Source organism: Bipolaris zeicola (assembly GCF_000523435.1).
Source record: "Bipolaris zeicola 26-R-13 unplaced genomic scaffold scaffold_25, whole genome shotgun sequence".
NCBI classification, from domain to species: domain Eukaryota; kingdom Fungi; phylum Ascomycota; class Dothideomycetes; order Pleosporales; family Pleosporaceae; genus Bipolaris; species Bipolaris zeicola.
Window position 1 is genome coordinate 70,986 of NW_006912074.1, and position 17,446 is coordinate 88,431.

General features: G+C 51.4%; 5 protein-coding genes across 5 annotated transcripts; 3 read left to right on the forward strand and 2 right to left on the reverse strand.

Moving 5' to 3' along the window:
- Positions 1–254: 254 nt before the first annotated feature.
- COCCADRAFT_2530 (uncharacterized protein) lies at positions 255–1,726 on the forward strand (the record flags this gene model as incomplete). The annotated part of the gene is made up of 6 exons (XM_007711081.1): positions 255–621; positions 678–802; positions 856–1,081; positions 1,135–1,197; positions 1,248–1,353; positions 1,405–1,726. 6 exons carry the CDS (start codon positions 255–257, stop codon positions 1,724–1,726), a joined length of 1,209 nt encoding a protein of 402 aa, XP_007709271.1.
- Positions 1,727–2,332: 606 nt separating this feature from the next.
- Positions 2,333–2,680, reverse strand: COCCADRAFT_88392 (uncharacterized protein; the record flags this gene model as incomplete). The annotated part of the gene is made up of 1 exon (XM_007711129.1): positions 2,333–2,680. One exon carries the CDS (start codon positions 2,678–2,680, stop codon positions 2,333–2,335), a length of 348 nt encoding a protein of 115 aa, XP_007709319.1.
- Positions 2,681–9,373: 6,693 nt separating this feature from the next.
- Positions 9,374–11,812, forward strand: COCCADRAFT_34224 (uncharacterized protein; the record flags this gene model as incomplete). The annotated part of the gene is made up of 2 exons (XM_007711107.1): positions 9,374–11,425; positions 11,477–11,812. 2 exons carry the CDS (start codon positions 9,374–9,376, stop codon positions 11,810–11,812), a joined length of 2,388 nt encoding a protein of 795 aa, XP_007709297.1.
- Positions 11,813–12,490: 678 nt separating this feature from the next.
- COCCADRAFT_88338 (uncharacterized protein) lies at positions 12,491–14,632 on the forward strand (the record flags this gene model as incomplete). The annotated part of the gene is made up of 1 exon (XM_007711130.1): positions 12,491–14,632. The coding sequence occupies one exon, from the start codon at positions 12,491–12,493 to the stop codon at positions 14,630–14,632; it is 2,142 nt and encodes a 713-aa protein (XP_007709320.1).
- Positions 14,633–15,589: 957 nt separating this feature from the next.
- Positions 15,590–17,428, reverse strand: COCCADRAFT_88438 (uncharacterized protein; the record flags this gene model as incomplete). The annotated part of the gene is made up of 1 exon (XM_007711131.1): positions 15,590–17,428. One exon carries the CDS (start codon positions 17,426–17,428, stop codon positions 15,590–15,592), a length of 1,839 nt encoding a protein of 612 aa, XP_007709321.1.
- Positions 17,429–17,446: the final 18 nt, after the last annotated feature.

The following is a 17,446-nucleotide window of genomic DNA, read 5'->3' on the forward strand; positions in this document are numbered from 1 at the left end:
TGCTCTGCCACCTGCCTGGCTGCTCTGCCTAACCCCAGGCCCGCCCTCCATTCACGCTTCCTGCCCCGTTTGCCCACCATCCACGCAAACACTGCCATTGACCCGTCGCCGACTGCCCGTGTCTGCCATGTGGTGCCTCTGCTACTGAGCCCTGCCACAAGAACGGAACCCGCCTCTCCGCTCCCTAATTCCCTCATCCCCTCGCTCCTGGCTTCCTCGCCCACTGCGGCCAAGAGCTAGCTCCCCCCATCGCCATGGCGACTGCCTTCAAAAACATGCTCCACCCGCTGCACCACCATCGCGACAAGAAAGAACCGCCCCATTCCGGTCCCCTGCACGACCGTACCGACTCGGCCATGGACAAGCCGCGCGAACAGGAGAAGCAGCAGTTGGCGCTGTGGGAGGCTCAGAAGCACACCCTCACCCCCGAGGAAATCGACATTGACCCTCAGAAGAAGCCCGTCGGCCACTCGTCAAAAGTGCTGCGAGAGGAAGACTTTGAGCTCATCAAGACGCTCGGAACCGGCACCTTTGCGCGCGTCTGGCTCGTGCGACTCAAGGATGCAAAGCCCGGCGACGAGAACAAGGTTTTTGCTTTGAAGATTCTACGCAAGGTGGACGGTATGCACGCCCCGCAACAAGTGACCACTGCGCTGCCGCTGACCGCCTCGTCTCAGTCATTCGTCTCAAACAAGTCGAGCACGTCCGAAACGAGCGCAATGTCCTCGCAAAGGTCGCCGGCCACCCCTTCATAACCACCATGGTCGCCAGCTTCCAGTCACTCGATTCGCTCTACATGGTAGTATGTAGTCGCATATACGAACAAGAGTTGGCAATCGCTAACAACTAAACCAGCTCGACTACTGCCCTGGCGGCGAAGTCTTCAGTTATCTGAGAAGAGCACGGCGCTTCAACGAGCCCACTTCGCAGTTTTATGCTGCTGAGATTGTGCTGATATTGGAGTTTCTACACGAGCGCGAGGGCGTGGCATATCGTGATCTAAAACCAGAGAATATCCTCATAGACGCAGAGGGTCATCTCAAATTGGTAGATTTTGGGTTTGCGAAAAAGGTAGACAACAGTAAGTTACGTCATTGGTCGCATGTGGGGAGTGGAGACTGACAGCTCGCCTAGGGGAGACGTACACGCTCTGTGGTACTCCCGAGTACCTGGCTCCCGAGGTCATTCGTAATACAGGTACGATCTGCACCACACATGCTATTGGTACCCCACTGACGGAATATCAGGCCATGGCACAGCAGTCGATTGGTGGGCATTTGGCATCCTTGTGTACGAATTCCTCGTTGGGCAACCGCCCTTCTGGGATCAGAATCCTATGAAGATCTACGAACAGTATGTTTCAAAATACGAGAATATGAGGTTTATGCTAATTTTTTTTTGTAGAATTGTAGAAGGACGCGTCCGCTTTCCGTCTGCAATGTCACCGACTGCACGGGATCTTATCTCTGGCCTCTGCACCGTCGACACCTCTAAGCGTCTGGGAAATGTCGCTGGTGGTGCTCAACGTGTCAAGGACCATGAGTGGTTTAAAGACATTGACTGGCAGAAGATATATAACCGCGAAACCCAAGGTCCTATAGTACCACACCTACGGGGCCCAGCTGACACGCGGAATTTTGACGAGTATGAGCCAGAGTCAGAGAACAGAGAACCATATACCAAGGAATTGAGTGACCGGTGGGAAGAGAGTTTCAAGGACTTTTAAATCAGATGTACAGAAGAGGGCGTGCCAAGAGGGAATTGTAAAGACACTCAGCATGCCAAGAAGAGAAAGGGGAAAGACAACTCAACGTGTGCTTTTTCAAGCTCAAGAATATCTACAAGAAGAGCATGTCACGCAAGAGTAGAAAGTGGGTACAAAGACTACAACCTCCCAGCCCACCGGATCCGTCTCATAAGTTCCATATACGAGCTTATCAGCAAATAGCTCGTATCCATCGAACCGTTGGAAGGAAACAGGCGCATATTCAGGAAGGTGTGGAGCGGGTATGCGAGAGCTTCGAGCTCCCATCATCATCATTACTATCATGTCTCTCTCATCTTTTCTCAATCATGAAAGGGGGGCAATATCACACATACGTTACCAGGGGACAATTCGTAGAAGTTTTGTTCTAAATGGAATTAAGAGTATTCTTCTGATACTATGTCCGAATGCATAAGGACGATCCTATGTCAACACCTTTTACTTGGAAAGAAACAACCAACATCCACATCTATTCACACAAAAAGGTACTTGTAACTTTTATTTTTGGTTATTAAACTTTTGGTTTTTTTTATTTCTACAAAAACCCTTTCCCCCCCTTTTTCATTCTCACCTCCGTCCAACAACCCACGAAAATATCCCCGTCCCCGTTCTCGCTTTCTTCTGCTCCCTCTGGTCTTCAATCACTATATCTTCCTCCTTCACCTCTCCATCACCATCACCATCACTATTCAAATCCTCATCATCCAGCACCTGCGGGAAAAATGTAATCTCCTCGTTCGTCATGCGGCCCCAGAGAGACTCTGTGCACCGGAGTCGCACAAAGCATGTGGCGCAGGTGCGGATCTCGTGGGTTGCGGAGTCGTGTGTGGTTAGGAGGGAGGTGCAGGAGGGGCAGCGAGGTGGTGGGGGGGAGGGGGAGGGGGTCGGGGCTGAGGATGAGGAAGGGGTAGACATTTTTATGAGAGATTGGTTGGTGTAGTAGGAGGTGAATGTGGAATTTGATTTATGGTGATGTTGAAGGATGTGTATTATGTTTTGAGTGAGGTTGGAAGTAAATTTTTGTTGGAGATGGATGGGATGAATGGGTTTGATGCAGATGGGGGAGAAGTTGAGAAGCAGGGAGGAAATACAGGGCTGGATTAGATTGTGTGAGGGGGAGGTTGTGGGTGTACATTGATGAGAGGGGTGAAAATACAATAACATGTGTTTTAGGCGTGTAAGCGTGGGTTTGATACACAGTGTCTTGGGTTGTTGGTGGATGGAATCACGTGGCTTTTTGAATGATTCACTCTTGCTAGTATTGGTATAGGGCTCTGTACTTGTGCATCACTGTCTGAAAATCACTGTTTGGGCTTAATATGCCTCAATCAAGACCCACTACCTGGTAGATAGGTGTTGAAAATCGCTTGTATGTTTCACTATGCATGTGATGGAGAGTTCGTACGAGAAATGGATGCACGTGATTAGTTGGTTCACTATGTATGAACGGTGCGTGACTCAGTACCAGGCAAACTCTATAATACATGTTAGTTTCAGAGACGACCAGCAGGACAGGGTATGCAATTACAGTCTTTCCGCATATCTCGCACAACGCTGTACTCATATTTGCCACAACAAAAACTATCAGTATTTCAGTCCGCACGTGGCAGCGGGTGACGTTCCTGGCCCGGCTAACTACTACTACATACATACATAGCACCTACATCCGCACGCTAGTACGACAACTTGAAATTATCTCACCTCGCAAATTGCTCTACCGTCTCCACCGCAGTTGGCACTGCGATCGCATCCGACCAAGACCCTGAACATCATTGATTGGCAAGCGGTTAATGTCTCCCCAATCTTCCTCCAAGTACGCCATCCTTCACCCATCGAGCTTGAAGGACCAATACCAGAAGGATTGAAGCCCATCCCACTCCCTGATAATTTCGAGGATATGAACGAGGAGGCACAAAAAAAGCCAAGAATCTCCGGGCTGCACAGTCTGTCTACAAGCTTTATGAAATCTACATGCTCGAGCAATGTCCGGAGGTTGCTCATGCGCTGCGATTCCAAGACACTCTGCCTGGTAAAATTACTAGATTGGCAGGCTCAGTATTCATAGATGGAGAGGCGGCTCTACAAGGATTTCTCATTCGCCTTCAGGATGAGTGGGCCAAATGCGTGGGTCCTTCCATAACGTGCCCTGTTTCCTTCACTCCAGAGGATAGGACGCAGCAGTAACGTCTCGAGGCGAGTTGGCGACAAAGTATCGAGCTAATGGATGAGATTTTGGCCGATATTGGTGCCTATCATGGATGAAACGGTTGGGTCAATTCATAACAACTACCCCGTGTACAAGGAGCGACTACCCCGATGTCGCGAGAACTTTCTCAATCGCTACGCGAAAACTGAAGAGAAGAGGAGGGAATGGAGTCGAGTCCGGCCGCTTGAAGGTAAACCACGTCAAACAACTTTCTTCTAGGCTTGGAATGAAAGAGAGATACTGTGGCACGATACGAGATCGAGTTCAAAAGATGAAGAGGTGGCCCACAGTCGAGCTGGTAGATACAGAGTTCAAATCTAATTTCTGTATTGTATCAAGTAGAGATGGTAGTCTCTCCACTCTAGAAAGAAATTCTAGTATATATCCGCAGTCTGACTACGTGATACTACAGCACAATACATACTGCGTCGTATCTTTGACAGTGTTCGCAGCCGCCCACCATAGTTGGAATTATCAAGGGTTCCATGCAAAGGATCTGGATGAATTCTAATCCCTCTAAAAGAAAATGAAACAGTCGTACCCCCTGGTTCTAAGTCCCGGGAACAACCTGGGATGGGGCTGTTGAACACGAGACTTATCGTAGGAAGGACATCGCACGACCACGAAGTGAAAGTAATTGGTTGGTGTAGCTTTCTCTGTGGAGTTATTCCACCCAATGACACTGACCAGCAGCAATCTCATGGCCGTTGCGCACGAGTAACAGTTGTCGACAGTCAATAGATTGACATACACAGGTTCAACGTTCTCGATATAAGAACCACACTCACGGAATGCATACCTGTGAGCCCTGAGATCTATAGTACTCTATTGAGTCACTACCTAGCTGAGCTACATGTAATACAGGTTTAGCAGTAGTAGCAACTAGAAAGGAAGAAAAAAAACACCTTATATCAAAGTACTCAGCTAGCTACAGTGTGCTCCAGCGGCTACCCGCCCAACGATTCTGAGAGATATGGATATGATGTCTCTGCCTGTCGACAATGGCTGATGGGTATCGCCAACGAGCGACAACTGCCGACTGTCCTTTCCACAAGATTCATGCTCAACTCATGGAGGAACCGTAACACGGTGATGGTGTAGTGGCTGATTGGGAGCTCGTAAAGCTTGGTGCAGAGGTATAAATGGTCTGTGACCTTCACTAGATGTAAGATGCCTCGTATCAGGGACAATGTCAGTTGGTTCCTTGATCTCTCTTGTGCCTCTCGAAAACCCTTCCCTCTGGCATGTGTGTTGGTGAAGCTCTGAGTTATGATAGTAATTGACTAGCTATGGGTTGCGGTTAGCAAGGTATAGCGGAAGACAAAGCACAATGTACAAATAGCAACTGGATGATACCGTGCGCTACCGCAAAATGCCGGAACCAGAAAAGGATCAGGAATAGTAGTAGTATGATGATGGGTTTGTTGGAGCTGCTAAGCAGCTAGGCTAAGTACAGGATACCCGCCAAAGTGTCTTCAAATGGCTCCTCGACTTCCATGTACGTGACTAGCTAGTTCAAAGATATCATCTTCGTCTTCGTCTCCGTCTTCGTCGCCCTCGTTGTGCTAGTGCTAAGATCGTAGAGCACGTCGGCGACAAGCAGATCTATATTTCCATTGTTGACAAGGAAGGCAAGGGATAGTAGAACAAGAATACAATATCCCCGCGAAGTACTTTGACGAGTTGCAGCAGTTGAGCACCGAGACAGATGTGATATATGATAGTGTAATCCCTGCGACGATTCTGATCAGCATAGTAAAAAAAGGTAATCGAAGAGCATCTTTGGGATACATACAAGTCGCCAAGAGAGTATACATCCCCTCCTTGGCTCTTGGTCAGGCACAATTGCCTCGCATATCCGCCGCCGGCGAGTGATAGTGGCTGATTGCTGTAGTGACTGGAAAAATGTAGTCGTTGGAAGAATGTGGTTGTTGTGAAAGGATGGTTGTTGGAAAAAGGACATTTTGTTGCGACTGCCTTCCACACCAATCTCGTTTGGTCTTTTGTCCAGCGGTGATTGACCACAAGAAAGCGGATAACGTCAGGACTTTGCTGGAGAACCTCAGGATGGAATTCCACGTTGAAGATGCGTCAAACGGATTTCCTGTCGACTAGGAAGTCTGATAGGTAGGTATCTCTGCATTGGACAGTCAGATACAGTGTTGTCATCACTCACTGTGTTCCTTGCAAATCCTTACCAAGCCCGAACCCATGATGTGTCTGCTCGCCATTCGTAAATTTATCTTCCCCTCCGTAAGATACTTGAATAGCATTTTGAATTTCCATGCATGAGCAACAATGATGGCTAGAGGTTCAGGGTACGGTGGTGGTATCGCGAGAGGGGAAGATGCGAAGGTGGATGAACTAGTTGTTCCGTGCATGCAGCGATGGTGTGATGAGGATGAAGGTGGAGTGGCATCTGGACAGCCTGGCTCTTGTTTATATGCGCTAGTCTGAGCCTGGAAGCCACTGCGGCCCAGACAGTGACTTCTGCTTATACTGACTATTGCACCTTCTACAGTAGTGTCACTTCGCGACTGTCCCGCCCAACAACACTTATTAGTGGCTACCCAATTAGTGTTACCCACGAGTGACAGCCACCGACTGGTTGATTGACTAGTATAGCCAATGTCTCTGATGCAAAAACTCCCCTATGGCATACATAATGACGAAACCAGAGATATAGGGCTAGTCTACTGCTTAGCTCCCCTCTTCACAGCATATTCTAAACAGTATAATCATATCGAAGCAGCTCCACTAATCAAGCGGCTGTTACAAATATCTGCAGGTGCATGTCTGTAAGGGGTGTCATGGGAAGTGCATAAGTGCGTAGAGTAGTCACTACAAAGGAAGAGGGGACTTGCATAGCAGTGGCCGACAGGTGTCGCTGCCAAGCGGCAGTAGCTGATTGGCGTTTGCCCGCAATCCGTAGTGACTAATTACTGTAGGTGTTGCTCAATTCCAACCAGGTGTTTTCGATCAGCACCATTGGATACGATTCTTACGTACATTAAATGTTACCTCTATCACTCGGCATGTCCCACTTGCTTTTACAGCTGACAGAAGGTGACTGCATATTCCCTGATGCGGTGCTGTTGCGCACAGGTAAAAGTCATTTAGGGCTTGTGAGTGTCCTCTATTTTTTTTACCAGGTCCAGGCTGTGCTAGTGAAGTCTCGAGATCAAAGATGAGACGTTGTAGTGTTGTCCTCTACGAATTGCTAGATGGACACATCCTAGGCAGAAAGTGTGAGCGATGTACTGTAATCTATTGCACTCGATGTGACAGGCTGTCCTGTAGCTAGCATGGATATCAAATGCAAGTGATGACAATGACATTCAATCCAGGGATCGAGCGTTGAATGTTCACCGTATATCAACAGCTCTACATTGTAAGTGCAGCTACAAGTGTTGCAAGGGGGCAATGCATGCACTCGTGATCTTCAGGGTTCGTCGGATGATATCGCATGATGGGAATGACGAAGATATCAGAACTTTCTCGCCTGTATGGTAGCCCATAGATATCTCACATTCCACCGGAAGTAGTGAAATGTGTTAGTATTATCTTGAACTTATCAATCAAAATCACTCATGAGGAGTGCGAATGTAGAACTCCCATCGGAACAGAAAACCATTGTCATTGACGTGGCAATAGGTTGTTGAATCCATACAGGATGTAGTGTGGGACAAGGCTGAGAGACGCCTTCTTACAATTGAACACCGACATCTCGAATGTGATTCCCCTTGAATAAATTGGTGTAAAAGTAAGCATACCCTCCGAGTCAACAACCCAATCTGAATTGAAACTAGGCTCAGCCTCAGCTGCTGGTCCTTGTGAAACTGGCTAGTGTGTTCGGGCCGAACCTTAATCGTAAGGGGGCCCGACCGTAAGGATGGAGGAACATTAGACATGAAAGCTGAGAATTGAAAGACACCAACTACTTTGTTGGCCATGTCATTGAGTTGTCAATTACAGAGTAATGAAGTGTATGATTAGTAGCAAAAGTTGCAGATGTAGGCACTCGATACACGTGTTTGGTGGTTGAGAAGGGTCTGGTGTTGCAAGAGGAGTGAGGTTGTTGGCAAGGCGTGTCTGCAGCCGCTAGTGCTTGTCAAGGAGGCTAAGCGACTGGGCAGCCATTCTCCAACCAGCCTGGTGGCGCTGTGCTGACTACATGTGCACCTCTGTGATTGTTAGTATCCTTGGACTCGATGTTGTTTGTTGCCCCAGAGCTACTAGGTATTTTTCTCATCAATAGCAGCAATACGATGATGTAGCCGAGCGAATGGGAGCTAGAGATGTTTATAACCAAACAGATTGCTTAGAGAACTGCATGTCGGTCCACCAGTAAGATAGGGATCGGAGAGGTCTGCATTAGGAAGAGATGGCGGAGACTGCAGACTGGGTGTGAGCATGTGGCCTGGTGTTAGGTTAAGAGCAATCGGCATCGATTGCACATGCCAGCCAATTGGCAGCTGTGATTTTGATTTCAGCCACTGTGGCGCATGTCGACCGGGTTTGAGCAAGATTCCAAGTTTTGGCCGTGATACTATTTGGAGCTAGCGGACGGGTTGTGAGTGGCAATCTGTAGGGAGAATCGACGATGGGTATGCTGGCTAAGGAGACACTAGGCGCAGGTTGTGGGGAGCGAATGGGCATGGCAAAGACAGAGGGGAGATTGGGCGTGGATGAGCTGGCGATGGGGTTCCACCAGGATGGCCTGTGATTGTGACGTTGGGCCATCATGTCACTGCTATCAAGTGAGACGGACCAGGGAATAGGGCATCGTGAATGAAACCGGGCGTATGCTGCAGGTTTAGCTCTGGACTCCCGCGGCAATATGCAAATGACGCGTTACGCATGCAATGCAGATGCAGGCGGCGGGTGGGCGGCGGAGACAATGGCATAAGGGCGGGAGTTGGTCGATGGATGAAGATGCATGCTCTCCCTCGCCCATGCTCTTCTATCCTCCGCCCGGTCCAAGCGCTGGAGATTGGACATGTCATACAACTGACTGGGCTCGCAGAAGCACAACACAACGCACTTTGTTTTGGCGCCGTCTGATAACCCTCTGGCTTGTGTCCGTCCGCTCCTTTTTGGTTTTGTCGTTTCCTTCCATCCACACATACACATTCACACACCCACTGTTCTCCTGTGCACGCTCCCCGCCAGCCACGGTCCATGAGCACATGCAGCGCGGGCATCCGGCGCATCCCAGACTAAGCTCGTCCCCATCGCCCCTTGGCTCTGTGGCGCACCAAAGAGCCAGCGCCGCGGACAGGACGACGGGGTGATTTCTGCCCTCGCAATTCATCTTGGTAAATTGCCCATCACCGCCGCGCACCACGGCCGCTGAGCGCTTCCCACGACTGCATGCTGGCCGACTCGCGCTCGTTGCCGGCATGAGCAACATCAAGACACGGCTGCAAAAGGCGCGGTCCAAGTTCTCGCGCCGCAACAGCGAGGCGTCGACGAGAGCACGCTCGATAGCATCGTCGGCGGGCAGCGACCGGCATGGCTACGCGCCGCCACCGCCGCTGAGCAGCCCGCTGCGCAAGAGCGTATCGCTGCCAAAGTTGGCGGAGCCAGCGGCCTCTAAGGCGTTGCGGTCGGGGGCGCATGTTGACGAGGACGAGGACGAGGAGACGATGGTGGTGGGCAGAGCGGCGACCGAGAGTCAGGCCGACGCAGAAGCAAGCACCGGCAGCATCAATACGTCGAGAGACGGGCGGTCGAGCTGCACCCAGGCCAGCACTGCGCCCAGCAGCTCCCACGACGCCCGCAAGCCCTCCGCCGAAGTGCCCATTGTCTGTCCCCAGGTCACGCTCGAGGCTCCTACGCCCGTTCACCCCGGAGCGCCGCCTGCCGAGCTCGACCGCCCTGCCCTGCCCGACTCGCTTTCTTCAACTCCCTCGTCTGTCCCCGCAACCACCACGACGACAGCCACAACCACGGCCACAACCACCTCGCTCCCCTCATCGCCCACCCTCCAACGCCACCACTCCACCATCACCACCGCCTCTGCCGCCGATGCTCATCTAATCACCAACCTGCTCGGCCCTGACTCCTCCCAGGCCGTCACGCCCTCAGGCCCGCCTACATCCATCAACCACGCTGGCGCGCCGCCATCTACAGCCCGCACCGCCGGCACGATGCACCGCAAGATCTGGGTCAAGCGGCCCAATGCCTCGGCCACACTCGTCCAGATCAGAGAGGACGACCTGGTCGACGACGTACGCGACATGATCCTAAAAAAGTATGCAAACTCGCTGGGCAGGAGCTTCGACGCGCCAGACGTCACTCTGCGAATTGTGCCCCGCAACAGCCAGCGCACAGGTGAACGCACTCTCGGCCCCGAGGAGGACATGTGCCGCACCATCGACACCTACTTCCCCGGTGGCCAGACGGTCCACGAGGCCCTTATCATCGACGTGCCCTCGCGACGCACCCCCAAGCCATCGCCCCGCGTGCCTCCTTACTACCACCATGAAGACGGCGTCCACCAACAGACCGAGTACTTCCCCCCCATGTCAGCCATCACCCCCTCGCCAGCCAACATGAGCGCTAGCTTGCAGCACCCTCACGACAACCGTATTCCCGTGCCCTACCTCCACTCCATATCAGTCCTAAACACCGGACAGCTACCTAACCTGCCATCTCCCGGCGGCACACGACGCGGGCCCATGCATCCACACCGTCCCAAGTACAACAGAACACACACCGCCTCTCCCACCACCCTAGGCGGTGGTATTCCCTCTTCTGCCACCTCTATCCGCCCTGCAAACCGTCCACGACATGACTCGTCAGCGTCCGAAGCGAAGAACTCGGCGGCCTCGAATAACCCAATACCCACACCCCCCGTCCCCGCCGATCCAACGCCTCACCAGCAAACGCTTCAGACATCGACTCCACCCACCCCGCGCATCTCATCACCGCAACTCAATACCAAGAAGAAGCGGAGAAAGGTCCCAGTAGAGCCGCCAGCCCTGCCTGCTGGGCTGTTGGACGGATCAGTGCCCCCTATCAACGTCTTGATTGTCGAAGACAACATCATCAACTTGCGTGTCCTGGGCGCTTTCATGCAAAGATTAAAGGTTCGTTGGCAACGCGCAATGAACGGAAAAGAGGCAGTCACCAAATGGAAAGCCGGTGGATTCCACTTGGTGCTGATGGACATCCAACTGCCCGTCATGAATGGTCTCGAAGCAACAAAAGAGATTAGGCGGCTGGAGCGTGTCAACGGCATTGGTGTCTTCAGCAGTGACAGCAGCGAAGCACCCAACACTCGGCTTGGCAACGACGGCAAAGGCCAAGACGAGCTAAGAGAGGATGACAAGCTAGGTGACAAGGGAATGTTCAAGAGCCCAGTCATTATTGTCGCACTCACGGCCAGTTCGCTGCAAAGTGACAGGCACGAGGCTTTGGCTGCTGGCTGCAATGATTTCTTGACAAAGGTATGCTGACCCACCTCTCCTAACATAGAGTCTTACTAACATCTCCTTTAGCCTGTGAACTTTGTCTGGCTTGAACGAAAAGTAAAGGAATGGGGCTGCATGCAAGCTCTAATCGACTTTGACGGTTGGCGCAAGTGGAAAGATTTTGCCGACAAATCTGAGAACAACGATACCACTTCAAAGCTTTCCGGCAGTTTTACAAGCGTTGCTCCAAACAAAAAGGCTAACGCTAGCCCAACTACGGCGACATCAGAAACCAATGGCGTCAAGAAGGACGCTGAGATGGAGAGGAAAAACAAGCGCAAGAGTTTGGGAGTAGTGCCGCAACCTGTGCTAAGAGAAGAGGCTGAACCACAGCCAGCTGAAGTCGACAGTGGAGACAACTAAGCCCTACTATCAACTCCCGTGATACTAAGCATCAAAGCCTCTACCTCGCCCTCTCTGCGACTCGACATTTCCTAACATCACAACTACAACCACCTCCAACCTACCACACACACCCTTACCAATTACCATATTCGCCTGGCTGTAAATTGTCTTGACCATTTTTCCTTGCATTGTACGAGAACGACTAGCTCTATTTCCTTGTGTCAGCATTTCCATCTCATCATACGTGCACCTGCCCGTCTGCCGGTCTTTTGGGCAAGCTTCTTCTGCACACCTATCTTCATGTAATCTGATTCTTCGGTCTGGGGAAGGGAAGACTGCTCTCTGTTGTACACGTACACGATTTGAACGCTCAATTTGCGATGAGTGTTTGTTTGCTATAGCGTTGAAAGATGCCGAGGGGTACGTGGTACCCGCTCGCTCTTAATGTTAATTCTTGGATTCCCCATGCCTGACGAGTGTATTGTGTGAAGTTTTAAGAACGAAATCAGGTGTCAACCCACATGTGGAGTGGAGACAGTGTTCTTGGGATAGGGTAGGGTTGCAGTGTGACAGGGGTCCATCGTTGTCTGGCCAACTAGCTCGCTTAGACTTTCCGTTCAACAGTACCCTTGCACACGTCAAACCAGAGCCTCACCCCACCCACCACTCTCGACACCCCTTGTTCATTCGCTCAAAATGCCACCAAAAGTTGTATACGGAAAGAAAAGAAATGGCGAACGTAATGCGTTCACGAAGTTGTTGTCGGCCGAGAAGGAAGTCGCACCCAGAAAAGTGAAAAGCCAAAATGCAGACAGTAGCACAACAAGTGATTGGCGGGAGCAGTTGCTGGCAGCGGCGGAAGCAGAGGAAAGCACATTCCAGGCACCAAATGAGGCTTCGGTACTGGAGAGGGCGTTTGAGGATTTGCAGATCGACAAGAAGCAAAGTGCAAACGAGGAGAGAACTACGACAAAGAAGAGAACGAAACCACAGAAAGAAGCCAAGGCCAGCCAGGATGTCGATGTTACCAAGGAGAACATTGCCCCGCTAGAGGATGTACTGGAACAGAGTGTGAAGACACCAGCGATCAATGCTGCGGAAGATGAGGAAAACCAGACGATGCTGCAGAAGCCCCGGAAGCCAAGAAAAGTGCTTAGCGACCGAAATATCAATGCCTCGGATCCAACAAACTGTCCGGTAGCAGCCGCACCAAGACTGAAGAAGGAGAAGAAGCGTGCTATACCAACCCCGGTCCCTCAACTGCCTACTCCAGAACCGACACCTGAACCTGACGACCTCTATTCCATTTATGCTTCCCCATTACTAGCTCTCAGCGACAGGAAGAAGATTGCCGCATTTCAGGACTGGGCAGACGAGCTGGAGCCTCACTTTGAAGTTTGCAAAATTGCAGAAGCCTCCTTCTCAGAAGTGTATCGCCTATCATCGACATCATCAGCCAATGGTGTCAAAGAAGAATCTGTTCTGAAGGTGGTGGCGCTCAAGACACCGCCCACTGTTCCTCTCCCATGCCAACTACACGGCCGCGCTGTACGAGACCTTGAAGCGCAGATAGAAAAGGAAACAGCACAGCGAGACGAAGATGACCAGTTCAAATCCCTAGTCGACGATGTTTTGTCAGAAGTCAAGCTCCTCCAAAATCTCACTCACATTCCCGGTTTTACAGTCTTCCGCGATCTGACTGTTGTGCAAGGCCGGCCCTCGGCGTCCTTTAACGATGCGTGGAAAGAGTGGAATAAATCGCGCCCGCGGGGCAAGAAGAGCGAATTCCCGGACCCCAGTAAGAAATCCAGCTACGACGAAAACCAACTCTGGGCCGTGGTGGAAATGGAAGATGCAGGTACCGACTGCGAAAAGATGATGGAGGCAGGTCATTTAGCCTCCATCTGGGAGGTATGGGATGTTTTCTGGGGTGTAGCCATTAGCCTCGGAAAAGCAGAGGAAGCATGTCGCTTTGAGCATCGCGACCTGCATCTGGGCAACATCTGCGTGCGGTCCAGTCGGACAGGAGGCGACGTATCGCAGCCCAGCATCAAAGATCCTCTGCGTCGCAAATTGCGGTTCACAGGACTCGATACTACAGTAATTGATTACACGCTTTCGCGCGCAGACGTTGTCGCTGCACCAGCATCTCCCGCATCATCACGCAGATTATCGAGTCTATCCCACATCTCCAGCTCAACAGCCGCAAGCCACAACGACAACTCAGAATCTGAAGTCGCATACCTCGATCTCGACAAGGACCCCGCCATCTTCGACGGTGACGCAAGCGAAGAATATCAATACGAAATCTACCGCTACATGCGTGGCGCAACCGTTTTTGGAAACCCAATGGCATTCCAACCCCCCGTTCAATCCGCCGCGGACGAACTACTACACCGCGAAGAAAGCGATGACTCTGCTCCCCGTCAAAACACACACATCCGATTCGACCAAGAAACCGAACAAGGCAAAGTCGGAAACGACAAAGAAGCATCACCATGGCGTTCCTTCCACCCAAAAACAAACCTCCTCTGGCTTCACTTCCTCCTCCACAAACTCCTGAACCACCTTTCTTCTTCCTCCCCTGCACCCCACAACACCATCCCTACCAATCACTTCCTCATCAAGCCCACCAATCCTTCCCCCGACGATAACACAGACGATGTCGCGTCTAAAATTGAAAAGAAAGCAGCGAGGTTGTACAAAGTACTCAGACGTGTCAGCGAGTTACTGTGTCCTGTTGCCCTGGGCAGACAAGACAGTCTGGAGAGTGTGAAGGAATTGGTTGTCCTGGCGCTTGAGGAGAGGTGGGTTAGGGTTGGTGATGTTGCGGGGTGAAAGTGGTCGCATGGTTTTGTTTTGTGTGTGTGTGTGTGTGTGTCCTTGGGATTTTTTTTCCTCTCCTTCTCCTCCCTCTTTTCTTTTTCTTTTTCATGGGAAAGATTGGATGGAGGGGATCACGAAGTTATGAATGCATGAATGGGGTGTTTGGGGGTTGCATATTCTTCTTTTTTTTGTTCTTCATAGCAAAATTCTACTTGCATATCGTTTTCATCACAGTTTGAGTTGTGTATATCTTTGAGTGCTGTATCTTCACAGTTTGACTTGTATATCTTTGAGTGGTGTACGTGAATGATATTCTTATTGTGATTTTTCCTTCACCACAATACATGTGTATGTACGGATAGATTCCCCATCTCTTTTTATGTGTAAACTTCGCAAGAACCAGCCAGACGAGGAAAAGACCCGTCGTGTTTCAATTGCGAGACGAAGAATGTTAAAATGGATTAGTAATGACAGAAGAAAAAAGGATGTGTGGTGAGTGTTCCGTTCCCCCTCGCCTTGCAATGCCCGCTGATCACTTGCCCCAGATCAGATTTCCGTAGTCCTGGCGCCTCAAACAACAACAAAGAAGAAATGCTAACAACCACCGTTTAGCGCTATGCAATAAGTGTCTGACCTTCTTCTCTTCCAAACTTTGAAACCAAACAATACTTTTGATCCCCCGCATCTCCCGTTTTTTACTCTACCTTGCCCCCTTACAATCCTTACCCGTGACAAACGCCGATGCTAAGACACAAATGCTGATCAGACAAACGAAACAAAAGGGTTCAAAAACCCCATGGAACAAAATTACAGAGCAAGAAACCAAAAATAAGGTTAGACCAAAAGGTTGAGGAGAGAACAAAAAAAGACAAACAAGAAAAAAGCGCTGGTCATGACAAAATATCATCGCTCATAACTTCATCACAAGGCCACTTTTTCGCTGTTTTGAGAGAGAGAGAGGGGTCCATATTACGCCACATAAGCAGGTGGTGCCTCAATCTCATCGTCGTTCTGCCAAAAGCTTCGTCCCGCAGGGGCGGTCTTTGTGCGTGTGTGGTTCGAGGGCCGTTGCCGTGAAGACCGGTCCTTTTCTTCCTGCACTTTTCTCGCAATTTCCTGTGCCATCTTGTGCATCCAGGCTTGCTCGAGGATGCCGCCGGAGCTGCATGCCATGTTGGTATTAGGTGGAGAGAGGGCGCGAGGGGGTGAGCATAGAGCTGAGAGGGACGAGACTTTGTCGAAAGACAGGGAGCGTAGGAGTGGAGAGGTGGATTGCTGGGCCTGTCGTAACTTGTTGTGGGAAATGGGCGGGCGTCGAGATCCGCGGGATATGAATGGGTCTTCAAGATGTACAAATGGTAGCGAGTGCTGAGGTGCTACCTGCTTCGACTTTGCAGATCTAGGTGCTTTTGAGAATTCAGGTGCAGGGGCGAGAGAACCAAAAGCAGGTGGCTCTTCGAGTACCGGCTTGGACTCAGGTATACGTTTAGGGGTACCAACATCGAGGCTTCCACGCCTGCCCTCGAAGCGTACCCCTGGCTGTGTGGGACTCATTGGCGGGGTAGCCAGCTCGTCTTCTGCCTCCCTCTCTTCTGGTATAACGCTTGATGTTTCGGATGCATATGCGCTCGGCAGTGGCGTGTTTTCTCCTGTAGATACACCAGAGTCTGGGGTGTCCTTTTTCCGTAGATCGACGACGCGCTTCTTGCGTTTGCGCATGCCCCCAGCGCGCGAGCGAGCGGAGCCGAGACTGAGTCCGGCCGACGAGGAAAAGGATGAAACCATAGTCGGCCGTGAGCTCAGGGTCTCGTTGCCCGTGCTATCAGAAGCAACCGAGGATGCGCCAGACTTTAGGCTACCAAACGTTGACTGTATCCTTGACAAACTGCCTTGTGTGAGTGCAGGGGTGGCGACGCCAGACTCGGGCCGGTCGGGATGGCCCGCCCAGGCACGGAACACAGCATCGCGTATGCCGGGTGTGAAGAGCGACAAGGTTCGTTGGGATTCGGAGAGTGCGGCGAGGCGGAGGATATTCTTCTGCGAAAACGAGGCATGTATCTCGCCCGAGTCTAGGGACAAGGCAGATATTTGGGCCTCGTCTAGGGGATTGCCAAAGGCATCAACAGCATCTTGAGGCGGGGATGCAAGAGGGTCGATGGCAGCGGTTGTGTCCTTGGCCCCCTCCAAGCGTTCTTCCATGTCGATTTCGCGGTACTCTGGTGAGAGCATTCGGTGGGATAACCTATGGATGATAGCCGGCAAGTCCTCCATGAACAGCACACGCAATTGGCCCTCAATCTCCTTTTGGAGGTAGTCGCGCACAAAGGGGATGGAGTCAAAGGTTGAAGAGACCTTGAGCGAATCGAGAGGGTCGTTGCGGAAGACGAGCGTCAGGCCTTTTTGCTTGGAGAAGACGAGGATGACGAAGCCAGACAGGCGTATTTCGGAGAGGGTGATTTGGAGAGGTATCGTCAGGCCCGAGGCGGCGGCCAAGGGCTGGGGCGAGGCAAAGTCTGGTTTTGTGGATAAGTACGTCTTAAGCGGGTTTGCCTGGACCTTTGTCTTGAGGGTCAGGAAGGCATCGCCGGCGTACGACATTTTGAAAATGCCCCTGAACCTGTCCTCTGCCAGGTCGCCAATCTCCAGTATCTCCAGCTCGGGCGGGGTGGTGCCCAGGTTCAGCTCGGTGACGATGATGTCGTCGACGATGATGGGCGGCTTGGGCGACTTGTTCAGGGCGGTGGTGAGCATGTCGCGGGCGCGCGACGTGTCTGCGATGAGCGGGGACCAGTTGAAGTTGAAAGCCATGGCGATTAATTGGGATCG